The sequence below is a fragment of the Pollicipes pollicipes genome, unplaced genomic scaffold (assembly GCF_011947565.3).
Source record: "Pollicipes pollicipes isolate AB1234 unplaced genomic scaffold, Ppol_2.1 Scaffold_6052;HRSCAF=7182_pilon_pilon_pilon, whole genome shotgun sequence".
In the NCBI taxonomy this organism is placed as follows: Eukaryota; Metazoa; Arthropoda; class Thecostraca; order Pollicipedomorpha; family Pollicipedidae; genus Pollicipes; species Pollicipes pollicipes.
Window position 1 is genome coordinate 19917189 of NW_023596805.1, and position 13920 is coordinate 19931108.

Consider the following 13920-nt stretch of genomic DNA (forward strand, 5'->3'; position numbering starts at 1 on the left):
CAGGCGGAACGCTTCCAACACAGCCTCGCCGACTTCCTTAAAGGCGTTTACGCGCATGCGCACGCGGGAGCCAGCGACCTACTGACCCTGAAGTGGCCGTACAGCTCCGTGAACTGCAGCGCCGACATCAGGTCGGTCAGCTCGTCGACGGCGGTCCGCCACGGCACGTAGTGCTGCTCCTGGCTCAGGTATGCCGTCATATCCAGCGGCACGTCGTAGGTGATGTAGCCGGCGCCGGCCAGCGCGAAGGCGTCGTTGATGAGTGAGGACCGGTCGGTGGGCTTCAGTACCTGCCGGTCACCACAGCGGTACAGCACCTCCCGATGCACGCCGGCCAGGCGCATCCAAATACTGACCGCCACCATTTCTGCCCACGGCACAACACTTCACCAGCCAATCGACGCAGGCAGCTGAGGCGCAGCGCGATCACCACGGGTGGGAAGCTGTGCTCCACGGCTCGTCAGCGTGTTCTCACATTGTGCTCCTTCAGCAGGGCTTCACTCAGCGCCCGCCAGCCGTCGCTGTCGTAATTGACCCGATAGTAGCCGCGCTGCTCCGCGTTGACCTTGACCCAGTCGGCGGCGTTGTCGACCGGGACCTCGATACTGCGAGAGGGCGGTCGGTGTCACGGTAGGCGCGCCCTATGTCGCGTCTCGTCAGGTAGGCCGTGGACAGCCCGTCTCCAGAGCCCAGTGATGCGCAAACTGCGCCACACTCGCCGCAACGTCAGCTGTCGGGCCGGCGACATGGGTGCAGTGCGGCTGCGAATCCATACACTATCATCAACTCCAAGCAGCAAACAAATGTTGAGGCACGGCGATTGGTACTGGCAGTTGTCGTTTCATTAGGTAGTGACAGCTGTCGTTTGATTAGGTAGTGACAGCTGTCGTCTGACAAGATAGTGACAGCTGTCGTTTGATTAGGTAGTGGCTGCTGTCGTTTGACTCGAGCCTTGTGCTAATGCTGCAAATCGTTCGCCTTCGAGTTCGGTTCGGTTGTTCGTTAGTGAGATCTGTCGTTTGACTGAGTGGCGACAGCTGTCGTTTGACTAGGTCGCGACAGCTGTCGTTTGACTAGGGTCATATGTTAATGCTGCAAATCGTTCGTCTACGAGTTCTGCGATTAAACAGATTTTCCATGCATGTTGAGACAGTGGACAGACATCGCTGGCACGGCTCCACCGAACGCATGACACATGTGTTTAAGTTCGGCGTAAAAATATCTCCTGAGCTAAATGCCTGATAAAGTGTGATATAGCCATCGCACTCGTACGCAATCTTTCCTCTCAGACCGTTTGCTCTTTATAATTTTGCTTTTGCTGATTTGATTATGCGACTTTTGATGATTCACGTGCCGCCTACGCGAGGCGAGAAGCGGTGAAGAGACCGTCTCGCAGAGCAATTTTAAGATCCGTGGTGTTGCAGCAGTAGACAACGCGCGCCAGCAGAGTATTCCTGTATTGTGTATTTTTTATGCTGAATTATCTTTTTGTAACCACATTTTTGTGCTTATTCTGCAAGAAAAAAAGCAGCTTTTGGTAAACCCGTGGCGTTTGCCCCACACGCAGATAGAAATGTCAGCCATTCCATCCCATCAGGGAGTATTAGTACGATAAGCGTAGACGCAAGGTAGCACAGCCATCAGCGCCATTTTCGGCGGAATGTTGACGCGCATGGGTTGTGCGGCCTCCACCGCGCTGCAGAAGCACACCGGTGGGTCGCAAACTGGCGCAGCCACGATTTTGTCCAGGAGAGTCCAGGAGAGGGTAAAATCGGATCACAGGAGCTTTCCGACCAAGGGTCCCCTCTTCGTCTCAATAGGGGTCCGCTTTTTCAATTCTGGAGACCTTTTTTAGGTTCAGGATTCCATCTTGACGCCTCAAGGGATTGCTTTTATGTTCGCGAAGCCCTCTGGACGTCTATAACTCTCAAAAGCCAAAGGACATTGGCAGAAGGCCTCCGTCAGCTCCAGGGAGGAGGGACATGGTCTGAAAAGGCAAGGGACATTGGCAGGAGGCCTCCGTCAGCTCCAGGAAGGAGGGACATGGTCTGACATGCTCCCCTTGGCTACGCCATTGGCCGCAACGCCGGTCAGGACTGTGGCGTGCAGCCCGCGCTGCCGGCGCTGCTCACAGCCGCTTCGGCAGACGCTCACCTCGTGTCCTCCATGTGGAACCAGACTTGTTTGGGCATCGACTCGCTCGACGTGAAGTACGTGACTGGAATCTCCCATCGATAACTGGCAACAACAAGAATCAGTCAAGCGTGTTTGCGGTACTTCATTCACGGTCGTTGAACAACGAGCCAGCCAGCATCGTCAGCGACCGACGAGCGTGTGAATTGATTGATGATCGCGTGGAGGTGCTCATTCATATTCACGGACGCATCTCTGCATGCGAGCACACGGCACGGACACGCACACACGCACACAAAAACGTATGCTGAGCGCGAAAAGCGAAAACATGAGTCGCGGAATCAGCATCTGTGCGCTTACTTGTACGGGCTTTCTGTTTTGTCCACGGCATCTTTATCGGCCAGGAAGCGCTGCTGCGTCATAATGTACGCCGACCCATCACTATTTTTCTTCAGGTCCAGCACGGGGAATCCCATTTGTCGGGTCCAGGTGTTCATGATCTTAGTGATGGGCAGCTGGTTGGATGACACCTGGCTCAGCTCGTTCCACAGGTCCTGAAAGAAGCCAGGTGGTGCTTAATGGGGACAGGGACGGCATGGCTTCAAGCGTTCAGAATGTAACACCATGTACTCTTCCATAAGAGGGATATGGAACACGTTCCTCCCAACCTTTCTGAAATTTAACATTGCGTCCATGACATTGCATTGAAAGACATGCCTTAGAAAATTCGCTGCTGTTCCCCCCCCCCCCCTTCCAACTGTTAGCCCGTGACAGAGTTAACGTTTAGTCATATTGCAAAACCAACAAATGAACAACTCCATCTTTGTTGTTCTTGAACAACCTTCAAAGCACTTTGGAGTCGTGGAAGACCCTTACATTCGCTACCACTTGTCGAACTACAATTTTTTAAGGAATTTGACGTCACGTTTTGCATCAATGAGTTTGTGATCAGAGACATTGCTAGTGGTAGCTAGTTTCGAAGATTTTACCGCAGCGCCCCGTAAACCATTTTCTGTTTAGCAGACAACTATTGACGACACATTTTAGTGTAGCAGGTACGCCGTCCCTGTGTCGACCTCGCCTTCTTGACTAATTCCCGACTGGCGACAAGCCACGTGACCCCACGTAAGCCTCACGTGACAAGTCACGTGACCCCATATAAGCCTCACGTGGCAAGCCCTGTGACACCGCTTCGGGACGTGACCCTACATGCCTTCCACACATCTGACTGCAGACGATGGAGTCCGCCGTTCTAGCAATGGGCCACAGCGCTGGCGGTCTTCGGCAAGGTGTTCGCATGCTGCTCCAGTGCCGTACATCACTATCACTCTCAATCACTTTAACGCGCTACTACCTGAGTAACGGCGTTCTTGTAGGAGAACCTTCTAAGGAAGTTGGAGATTCCCTGCCTGAACTCCTCGTCACCCATGAATCCCTCCAGCATCCGCAGCACGGAGGCGCCCTGCGGGAGAAGCAAAGGCGTCAGCCTCTGGGGCGTGCCCAGCCGACTCCATCTCTGTCAAAGCAAACGGTCGGTCAGAACTGCAAGTATGGGGACTCAGGGTCAGCGCCTTCGGATAATGTTTGCCCTTTTTCCTTCGTTTGCCGTGTTCACTCTCCGTTTAGTTCACTGCCTTGATCCTAGCATTGCCACTTGTATGCGTCTGAGAACGTCTACTAACAGCATCCGATCCTGAACAGCATCCGAGCCTGAACAGCACCCGATCCTGAGCAGCACCCGATCCTGAACAGCATCCGACCCTGAACAGCATCCGATCCTGGACAGCATCTGATCCCGAACAGCACCCGATCCTGAACAGCATCCGATCCTGAACAGCACCCGATCCTGAACAGCATCCGATCTCGAACAGCATCTGATTCCGAACAGCATCCGACCTCGATCCCTAACAGCGTGCGAAGCTGGCCCGGCGTGCTGGGAGTCACCTTCGCGTAGGAGATGACGTCGAAGATGGAGGTGATCTGGTCGGGCGTGTCGACCGGCTGCACAATCGGGTGGGAGCTGAGCGAGGCGTCCAGCACCATCACCCGCTGCAGATCGTCCGGCAGCATCTGGGCCTCCTGCGAGGCCGGCAGGCGGGTCAGAGCGGGACGCGGCGCTGACACTGGTCAGGCAGGCTCGGCCGCTACCAGACCAGGTGTGGCAACACCTGGCTGGCTGTGCGCCCCGCGCGCTCGGCTCGCGCATATGCCGGCAGCGAAAAACTGGGAAGCACTCGCGATAACGCAGGCTTATCATACCCGAGTCGTCTCGGTACTGCACTTTCACATCCCTTCTACCTATTTCTTTTTCCCTGCGTTCTATTTCTTATTTCCTATGTTTTATTTTTTCTGTTTTAGCTATTTCTATTCCCTGCGTCCTATGAAACACGTCCCGTTCCCTATTTCATCCATGCACGCATCCATTTCACCCCTACCCATTCACTGCGTTCTTCTCGAGGCGGTGTAGTGCCCACGCTCAGCGCGCCTCGGTCGACGTGGTGCTGGTGCCTACACTCACCACTCGTGGTCGCCACGGACCTACACCCGCCATGTCCCCGCTGGTGCGACACCGAGCCGACTCACCACGTCCCAGTCGGGGTGGTACTGGGCGATGCCCTTGTACTCGATGTAGCTGGCGAAGCCCTCGTTGAGCCAGAGATCGTCCCACCAGTTGAGCGTCACCAGGTTGCCGAACCACTGGTGCGCCAGCTCGTGCGATACCACCGCTGCGATCCGCTGGTGGTTATACGACGAGCTGGTGCTGGGACTGTACAGAAGGTTCGTCTCCCTGCAGCAGCGGGCCACGGGCGCGTCTGTCAGGTGGGGCACTCCGAGATAATACACGTCTGTCAGGTGGAGCACTCTAAGACAATACACGTCTGTCAGGTGGAGCACTCCGAGACAAGACGCGTCTGTCAGCTGGAGCACTCCGAGACAAGACACGTCTGTCAGGTGGGGCACTCCGAGACGAGACGCGTCGGTCAGCTGGGGCACTCTAAGACAAGACACGTCTGTCAGGTGGGGCACTCCGAGACAAGACACGTCTGTCAGGTGGGGCACTCCGAGACAAGACACGTCTGTCAGCTGGGGCACTCCGAGACAATACACGTCTGTCAGGTGGAGCACTCCAAGACAAGACGCGTCTGTCAGGTGGAGCACTACAAGACGCGTCGGTCAGCTGGGGCACTCCAAGACAAGACGCGTCGGTCAGCTGGAGCACTCTAAGACAAGACACGTCTGTCAGCTGGAGCACTCCAAGACAAGACGCGTCGGTCAGCTGGAGCACTCTAAGAAATACACGTCTGTCAGGTGGAGCACTCCAAGATGAGACACGTCCGTCAGCTGGAGCACTCCAAGACAAGACGCGTCGGTCAGCTAGAGCACTCTAAGACAAGACACGTCTGTCAGGTGGCAGCACTCCAAGACAATGCAGTCAGCAATATATACATGATTTACACCCTTGTGTATGTAATACTACACCTTTATCATGCATGCACGTAAAAAAGCTCTAACAATACACTCACAGGGTTCTCACACAGTTCTGAGTTTCGTGTTTAGCCACAGCGCTGCAGCTCATCCCCGCTATGGCACGTATGACGACGGCTATTACACGTGACCGCCTCTCTGCTGCATTTCTATCGCAGGAGCTTTGCGGGGAGGAAAAGTCGGTGCCCGTCAGGCGCGGCTGCAGCTGTCGCAGCCACCTCTGCAGGGGAGCTGGCAGTGTGAAGCGCCGCGGGATGGCCGGTCTGGCCGGCCGGCCGGAGCGGCGCCACGGTCACGTGACCGGTGAGCGGTGAGGCAGCGGCGAGGCGGCCAGCCACAAGTGTCCTCCAACACCGCAGGCATCTGCCCGAAGTCGGACCGTTCCACAGCTGACGGCGCTGGGGCATCGCGGCCGTGACCGCGATAAAACCGGCGCTCGTAACTTGCGCGGTGTGGTGGTGAGAGGCCCGCCTCGCCGCGGTCGTGGATTGGATTAATGCTCCGACGTAAATACCTGGTGCCGTTGGCCTTATCTTTTAGCCTTCTCAGATTGTGTCTTATCTGCGACACCTTTTGATGTGTAGGCGGGGAAACCCCCCTTGACCTGACCGCAAAGTTCATCTGGTGTTCGCTAGAAGCCTACAGGCCTCAGCCTTTTGAAAATGTCGCGCAAACGGTTCCGCGTCTGGTCGCCTGCTGGCGAGAAAGATGGCGAGAAGGCGGATGGAGAGACGAGGAGGGCGAGCACTTCACCCAGAAGGACAGAACGGCAAGCAGCCGTGTTCCTCGCCTGCACGTGATGGGGGGGGGGGGGGGGGCGGAAAGCAGCCGTGCCTTTTACCTGTGCGTGATGAGGGAACGGCAAGCAGCCGTGTTCCCTCACCTGTGCGTGATGAGGGAGCGGCAAGCAGCCGTGTCCCTCGCCTGTACGTGATGAGGGAGCGGCAGGCAGCCGTGTTCCCTCACCTGTACGTGATGAGGAAACGGCAAGCAGCTGTGTCCCTCACCTGTATTTGATAAGAAAGCGGCAGGCAGCCGTGTTCCCTAACCTGTACCTGATGAGGGAGTGGCAAGCAGCTGTGTCCCTCACCTGTACGTGATGAGGGAGTGGCAGGCAGCCGTGTTCCCTCACGTGTACGTGATGAGGATACGGCAAGTAGCCTTGTTCCCTCACCTGTACCTGATGGGGAAGTGGCCACCAGCTGTGTCCCTTACCTGTACGTGATCAGCCCCCAGTGTTCCATAGCGCCCGACACGAAGTCCGGGATGGCGATCATGTCTTGCTTCGGCAGCGGGTACTGCACGCCGAAGTAGTCCTCGAAGAAGCCAGTGATGTTGGCGCCGATGTCGGCCGCGTACTTGGTGGAGTCTACACGATCCGGCGCGGCATACACGCGGAACACCACCCCGTGCTCCGTTTGACGCTCTGCCAACAGACGGAACACCACCTTGTGCTCGGCCCAACGCTCTGTTTACGGGCGGAACACCACCCCGTGCTCCGTTTGACGCTCTGTCAACAGGCGGAACACCACCCGGTGCTCCATCCGACGCTCCGTCAACAGGCGTCGGCTGGAGTTGTCGCTTGGTGCGGCGGCGGAGGGCGTGTCGAGACGCCGCTCAGCCATGTGACGAGTCAGTGAGCGAGTCCTCTGGCGAGGCTACGCGTCGTTCATCCCGCCACGGCGTGTCAACTGGCGTTATGACGGACTTTTCCCCCATTTCTGGTAGAACGTCTCCGGGCCTGGCACGTGCGTATTTATGCCGTTCCGATGGCGGCCGTAACTGTGGCGCTAGGACGGCGGGAGCTCACCTTGGTACGGAAAGTCGCAGACGATGAAACACGCCAGATAGGTAACCATGGGCACCGACTTTTGGAAGTGGACCTTGGTCAGGCCCTGCGACGGCACGTTTTCTTCTTCTCTCTGCAAGCGGAAGCATTGCGTTGTATTTGGTGGACAGTTGCCTTCGACTGGTTGGCATACGCTGCTCTCATTTGACTAGAAGCTGTTTGAAAACCCAGCGATCAGATTACCACCAACACCAAACAAAGTAGCGGTAACTTAGCCAAGTACTAGGGCAAAAACAATACCAACACTTAAGCACTAAAATCCGGGTGGTTGTAAAGCTTCCGCAGAGTCAGCCAAGCCACAGACGCCGTTGCAGTGATCTTGACTGGCTGAAAGAAATCAACGCAACACAAATATATAACACACCAGACCCTGGGGCCCCCCTTCCCTCCACCTACTTGACCTGTCCAGCGGAGTGGCCCCCGGACCGGTCGGATAAGACACCACCTACCACCTGACAGCATCGATCAGACGGTACCTGACCTGACATCACCTGATCTGACCCCGCCTGACCGGGCTTCACATGACGTGATCTGACCTCATCTGACCTGACCCCACCTAGCCTGACGCCACCTGACCTGACCGCACCTAGCCTGACCCCACCTAATCTGACCCCACCTGACCTGACCGCACCTAGCCTGACCCCACCTGACCTCACCCACTTAACCTGACCCCACCTGACCTAACCTGACCCCACCTGGCATCCTCTAACCTGACCTGACCCCACCTGACCGGGCTTTACATGACGTGATCCGGTCTCATCTGACCTGATCCCACCTAGTCTGACCCCACCTGATCTGACCCCATCTGACCTGACCGCACCTAGCTTGACCCCACCTGATCTGACCTAAACCCACCTGACCTGACCCCACCTGACATGCTCTGACCTGACCTGACCTCACCTGGACTGGCATATTGGAGAGGGCGATGTAGCCGTCGCCGCTGGGCCGCACCAGGGTCGTAGTGAAGGTCGACTTGAAGCTCGGCTCATCAAAGCACGGGAACGCGCGCCGAGCAAAGGTCGGCTGGAACTTGGACGTGGCGATAAATCTGGAAGCACGCCACCGGCTTTATCAACGGAATAATGTCACTGCAGCATGTCATCAGTTTCCTCTCGCGAGATCATAACTAAACTGGTGGTTATTTGCTCGCTGTGGCCATGTTCTGTCTCTTTATGGTATCAATCTTGATATGCCTGGCCAGGGATCACACAGACAAGGCCATCACACCGTCTCTGCGAAGGACGGCATAGACAAGCCATCAACCCTTGGTGTTGCACCATCCCCCAGCGTGAGTGATTGCTGTGCCCATTGTTGGGCGTCGCGTGAGCGTCGCGTGCGTGAGCATCAGCGGGCGCGAGCCGGCCGGCACGCACTCGCTTTGCAAAGGACACGGCACGCGGGACAGGCCGGCCGGCAGTGACTGGCTTTTGCAAAGGACGTGGCGCGCGGGACGAGCCGGCCGACCGCGGCGGGCTTTTGCAAAGGACACGGCGCGCGGAGCGTGGCGCTGACCTACAGATTACGACGCCGGACTTGCCGAATAAGGCGGGTCTGGCCCGGGCCTGTGGGTCTGGCCCGGGTCTCCGGGTCTGGCCCGGGCCTGCGTCCGAGGTCGGCCTTTTCCCCGGCGGCCAAGGCAGGCGTGCGACCCAGCCAGAGGGTCAGGCGGACCCTCCACCTCCCCCCCCCCCTTCCCCCCAACGGCAGTCATCAGGCACGCGTGGCGGGTGCGAGGAACAATGCGCTGCATGCTGACCGCGAATGGGTCGGTGAAAACAGCGCCAGCTGAGAAGCAGTGACGGAGCCTGTTGTAGTTATTCTTTTGAACAACAGTGTTACGGAACCTGATGCATTTTTACACAAAACGACAGTTGATCAGACTTTTAATCCCCTGGACAAAATGCATTGGGCCTACGATGCAAATCAGACATCTTCTGCTGCAAATCGGCCCCTGTGGGTTCGCCATGACCTTGAAAGTTATGGGTAGTCCTTGAGCTGAGAACCAGCCGCTTGTGATTCTGGGGACAGCACGAGCAATACCCCGTTCATTATTTCACGACGCACACCGCTGCTCTTCTCGGCAGTGGCGCGATGTCTCATGACAACTACGGCGGAGAGATCAAACATTGCCGTTGGTGAGTTTTGAACCCACGAGTCAGCCACGGCCCGCCGCATGACGTACGGCGGAGTACCGCTCCAGTCGCTGGGGACAGCCTCGTCGCGGCGGCGGTGGCCGATCTCACCGTTTCTGGCCGGTCTGCTCGTTGGTGTAGACGCTGCGGTACATGCCGACGATGGAGCGGGTGAGGTTGCCGCGGAACTGCAACTCCAGCGTGTAGTTGGCCGGCACCACCGACTGCTCCAGCTGCACCACCCAGAACTCGTTGGGCTCGTACTCGAAGGCCCGCTTCACGGTCACCTGCGGCGGAGCGCGGGCGCCGAGGTCACCCACAGACCTGGGCCGAGCCCGGCAACTGCCTGCCGTCGCCGTGTACGTCTGCTCGTGGTCATGACGTTCGGATGTGGTTACCATTCTTCGCACAGGCTGTTGGAGTTTTCAAGTCGATGATTTGCACGCGGTGAAAATGCTGCGCAGCGGGCGTTATCTTATTTGGTTTGGTTTGGTGCGACGACGTCTGGCAAAAGCCGCAATAGTTCATGTCCTATTTGAAACGGTTCTGAAAATCCCCATAGGGTTATGGTGAGGGAACATTACCGAAATGTGCAACTTTCATCATGTAAAGCAACTGGTTCTTAAGTTGCATCACATGAACATTGATCACCTTTTTGCGCACAATCTTTAGCATTTTTTGTCAGCAGATAATGTGAGATACCATAATCTGAATGTTCATCCCACGTTGACATCATTTTTCTCGAGCGTTTTTCCCAAAACACAAAATCCTTCTGCCAGGCACGTGTCGGCCTGTTCGCTGCGACCTTCTGCCAGGCACGTGTCGGCCTGTTCGCTGCGACCTTCTGCCAGGCTCGTGTCGACCTGACCGTGGCGGTAAGTGGATGTCCACCAGCACAGGACAGCATTCCTCCCGGATAGCGAATCCCCAGCAGCCGTCCCGAGCGGGTGAAAGCGAGAGCCCGGCGACTCCAGCTGACCTAGATCGAGGACCCAACGGTGGCCGTTCCTGACCGACTCCCCCCGGACACCGGCCGGACGGCCAGCGCTCACAGACGGCTGCTGCATAACCAGCCACGACAGCACCGCAACGACGTGTTACAGCAGAGGATCAGCGGTAATTTTGGTGGAGATAAGCCTACTGAAACATTAGGAACTCCCAAGTCCAGGTTCAGCTGTATAGACCGCCGTTTAAATCCAGTTCCGACTACGACTCGCCGTCTGAATCCGGCTCCTGCTTACGTCGGGCGCACGAATATGGTTCCGGACGTAGCCCCGGCTTCTGCCACAGACCAAAGGAGTTCAATCCCAGCTACAGGCCGTCTCCCGAGTCCAGTTCTTGGCGGCGAGCCAGTCAGAATGCACAGGACTGCTTTCTCCGCAGCGAAGAGGCCGTCATCAGGTGCTCGGACCGTCCGTCAGCATAGACAGTGTCTTATCATCGTATCGAGGATCCACAAGTCGAATAGAAAGGGGTATGCACTTCTAGGGAGGAAGAGGAAAGAGAAGAGAGAGAGAGAGAGAGAGAGAAGGAGAGAGAGAGCAGAGAGGAAAGAGCAATAGAAGAAGAGATGGGGGGAAGAGGAGAGAGAGAGAGAGAGAGCGAAAGAGAAAGAGAAGAAAGTCGACCCCAGATTATCCCCTCTCTCCCTCGAGATCTCCCATACTCAGACCGTCTCCCTATTCTCATCCTCTATCTCGTCTCTCTCTCTCTCTCTCTCTCTCTCTCTCTCTCTCTCTCTCTCGCCTCTGCTTTCCCTCATGGGATGACTGGGTATACAGTGACCTGGACCGACCTGCCACGAATCGCCGGCCTCTCTCCCCCTCTCTCGCCCGTGCCGCCTCATTTGCAGGGCGTACGGCCAACCGCGGGCTTACACGGCTACCGGCCAACCACCGGGCCGTCACACGTGGACAGCTCGCTGGCAGGCCGCTCATTGCTAAGCGTTGCACAGCGCGCAGCATGCTGGTGGGGAAGGCTACCAGCGCAGGTTTCACTTCATGTATCTGTAGATATATGCGTCCACTCAATCAAATTGTGGGAAGAAGCAGCTGCTGAGGACCATCAGCTGCTAAGCACCGTCTTGGTGCCGGACCCCCCCCCCCCCCCCAGATAAGCTCACCTCTGTGCCGTCTCCCCGGGTCAGCTTTGTCTTGGTGATGTTGAGGAACTTGGCGTGAGTGACTAAGAAGTCACGCTCATCTGTCACCCTGGAGGCATTGGGACATTGTCAACGTGTGTGGGGGAGTGGAGGATGCGCTCCGGCACTTCAGCGTCCCATGCGGGTCAGCAGGGTGATTGACATGGGGTCATCACTACCACACCAGACAGTCGGAGGTGCGGCATGGTTACTGGAGGCAGGTCCGTCTTTAAAAATGATACATTGCAGTTGAGGAAGTTGTACGCGCAAGGCCGAATTGGGCCCAGACAATGGCTGCGGAGTTTCTTGCCATCTTCGTTACTAGGATAATTATTTGACTGTCATGGACGCGGAACTACGCGTGGGTCAAACGAACCACTCGTCAGAATACAACTTCTGCGCATTGCATATATGAAATGAGTGGGAACATTCAGGCTCTGTCAGAAAGCATTTATGTGCATGGCAGAACGTCACAGATGGCGCCTTAAGTTGGGTTTCAGACATCAGCTCCAACGGTGAAGTGCAGTGGCGATGCTTTGCCCCCCCCCCCCCCGCCCACCGCTCCAGAAAATGGTAGCCGAGGTAACGGGAAGCCATGTTAACGTTTGCATTGACGGAGTACCGGGTCGAACGGAAGCCGGCGGCGGGATGCGGTAGGTGTACCCGACGGGAGGTGGCAGGTGTACCTGGCAGGAGGTGGCTGGTGTACCTGGCGGGAGGTGGCGGGTGTACCTGTCGGGAGGTGGCTGGTGTACCTGTCGGGAGGTGGCAAGTGTACCCGACGGGAGGTGGCAGGTGTACCTGGCGGGAGGTGGCTGGTGTACCCGACGGGAGGTGGCAGGTATACCCGGCGGGAGGTGGCTGGTGTACCTGGCGGAAGGTGGCTGGTGTACCCGACGGGAGGTGGCGGGTGTACCCGGCGGGAGGTGGCGGGGGTACCTGGCGGGAGGTGGCTGGTGTACCTGGCGGGAGGAGGCAAGTGTACCCGACGGGAGGTGACAGGTGTGCCGAGCAGGAGGTGGCAAGTGCAGTCGGCGAGAGGTAGCAGGTGTACTTGATGGAAGAAAGCAGGTGTACTGGGCAGGAGGTGGCAGGTGTACCGGGCGGGAGGGGGCAGGTGTTCCTGACGGGGGTGGCAAGTGTGCACGACAGGAGGGGTAGGTGTACCTGGTGGTAGGTAGCAGATTTACCCGGCGGGAAGTGGCAGGCGCACCTACCTCCTTCCATCTCGACCCAGAGTTGAAATTAAGAGACAAACAAACATTGTAAGACAGCCTATGAAATTCCGCTTAATTTCCGATGGCGTATTCATAACTGATCATGTTGCGTTCCGATTCGTATAGAATGGACCTACAAATCATCACCGTCGTTTCCATCTTCTGGCAACTGAGCGATTCGGTAAGCCAGTTTTTCGTTCATACCAAAATCACATTCTGCTGACGTTTAAACCCGGCCAATCAGTTTTTCAAGGCAGTAACATTTCAGGGTGAGTGTATGTGCGAGGGTACGCGGATTACCTTTGCAGCACGCCAGTATCCGCCCAAAAATCCGCCAGCCGTCGGCCTCGAACCTCTGACCTACGACTGACCTGATCAGGATGTCCACCTGGCCGGAGAACAAGCCGGTCTCCATGTCCGGGTGCAGGTGCAGGTCGTAGTGCAGCGCGTACGTGCTGGACGGGATCCGGTAGTCACGCTCCCAGGGTTCCTTCGGCTGCTTCTTTTCCGCCGGCTTCTCGGCCGGGCTCGCCTTTCCGGCGGTCTTGCCCGCCGTCGGTTCCGGCTCCGGGTAGGGCTCCGGCTCCGGCTCCGGCTCCGGCTGCGCCTGCTGCTGCGTCAGCGGCTCCGACTGACGGCTGGGAGCCAGCAGCGCCACCAGCAGGCCGACCACGACACAGCTCAGCACGGCCACCACGGCCAGCAGCAGCAGCGTGCGGTACCGGACGAACGTCTCACGCGCCATCACGAACGACAGGCGGCGCAGAGAGGTCTGGGGACGGAGGCACGCTTCAGAACCACGGTCGGACAGACACAGGGCAGACGGCACCGCGCTGGAAGTGGTAAGGGACCGTCTGAGAACATGGGTAGGTCCAACAGTGGGCGGACGGCACCGCGCTGGGAGTGGCAAGGGACCGTCTGAGAACAGGGGCCAGTCCGACAGCGGGCAGACGGCACCGCGTT

General features: G+C 57.4%; 1 protein-coding gene across 1 annotated transcript in view; it reads right to left on the reverse strand.

Annotated features, from left to right (window-relative positions):
• Positions 1-13920, reverse strand: part of LOC119104435 (glutamyl aminopeptidase) — a 33588-nt gene that overhangs the window by 5256 nt on the left and 14412 nt on the right. Inside the window, exons 2-14 of the mRNA XM_037228131.1 lie at positions 13329-13729; positions 11723-11810; positions 9712-9887; positions 8369-8516; positions 7430-7541; positions 6835-7045; positions 4717-4921; positions 4078-4212; positions 3488-3595; positions 2494-2687; positions 2155-2238; positions 476-605; positions 87-290 (exon numbers count right to left, since the gene is read on the reverse strand). Coding sequence (XP_037084026.1) covers positions 87-290; positions 476-605; positions 2155-2238; positions 2494-2687; positions 3488-3595; positions 4078-4212; positions 4717-4921; positions 6835-7045; positions 7430-7541; positions 8369-8516; positions 9712-9887; positions 11723-11810; positions 13329-13702 — 2169 coding nt within the window. The 5' untranslated portion in view covers positions 13703-13729. The remainder of the gene's footprint in view (positions 1-86; positions 291-475; positions 606-2154; positions 2239-2493; positions 2688-3487; positions 3596-4077; positions 4213-4716; positions 4922-6834; positions 7046-7429; positions 7542-8368; positions 8517-9711; positions 9888-11722; positions 11811-13328; positions 13730-13920) is intronic.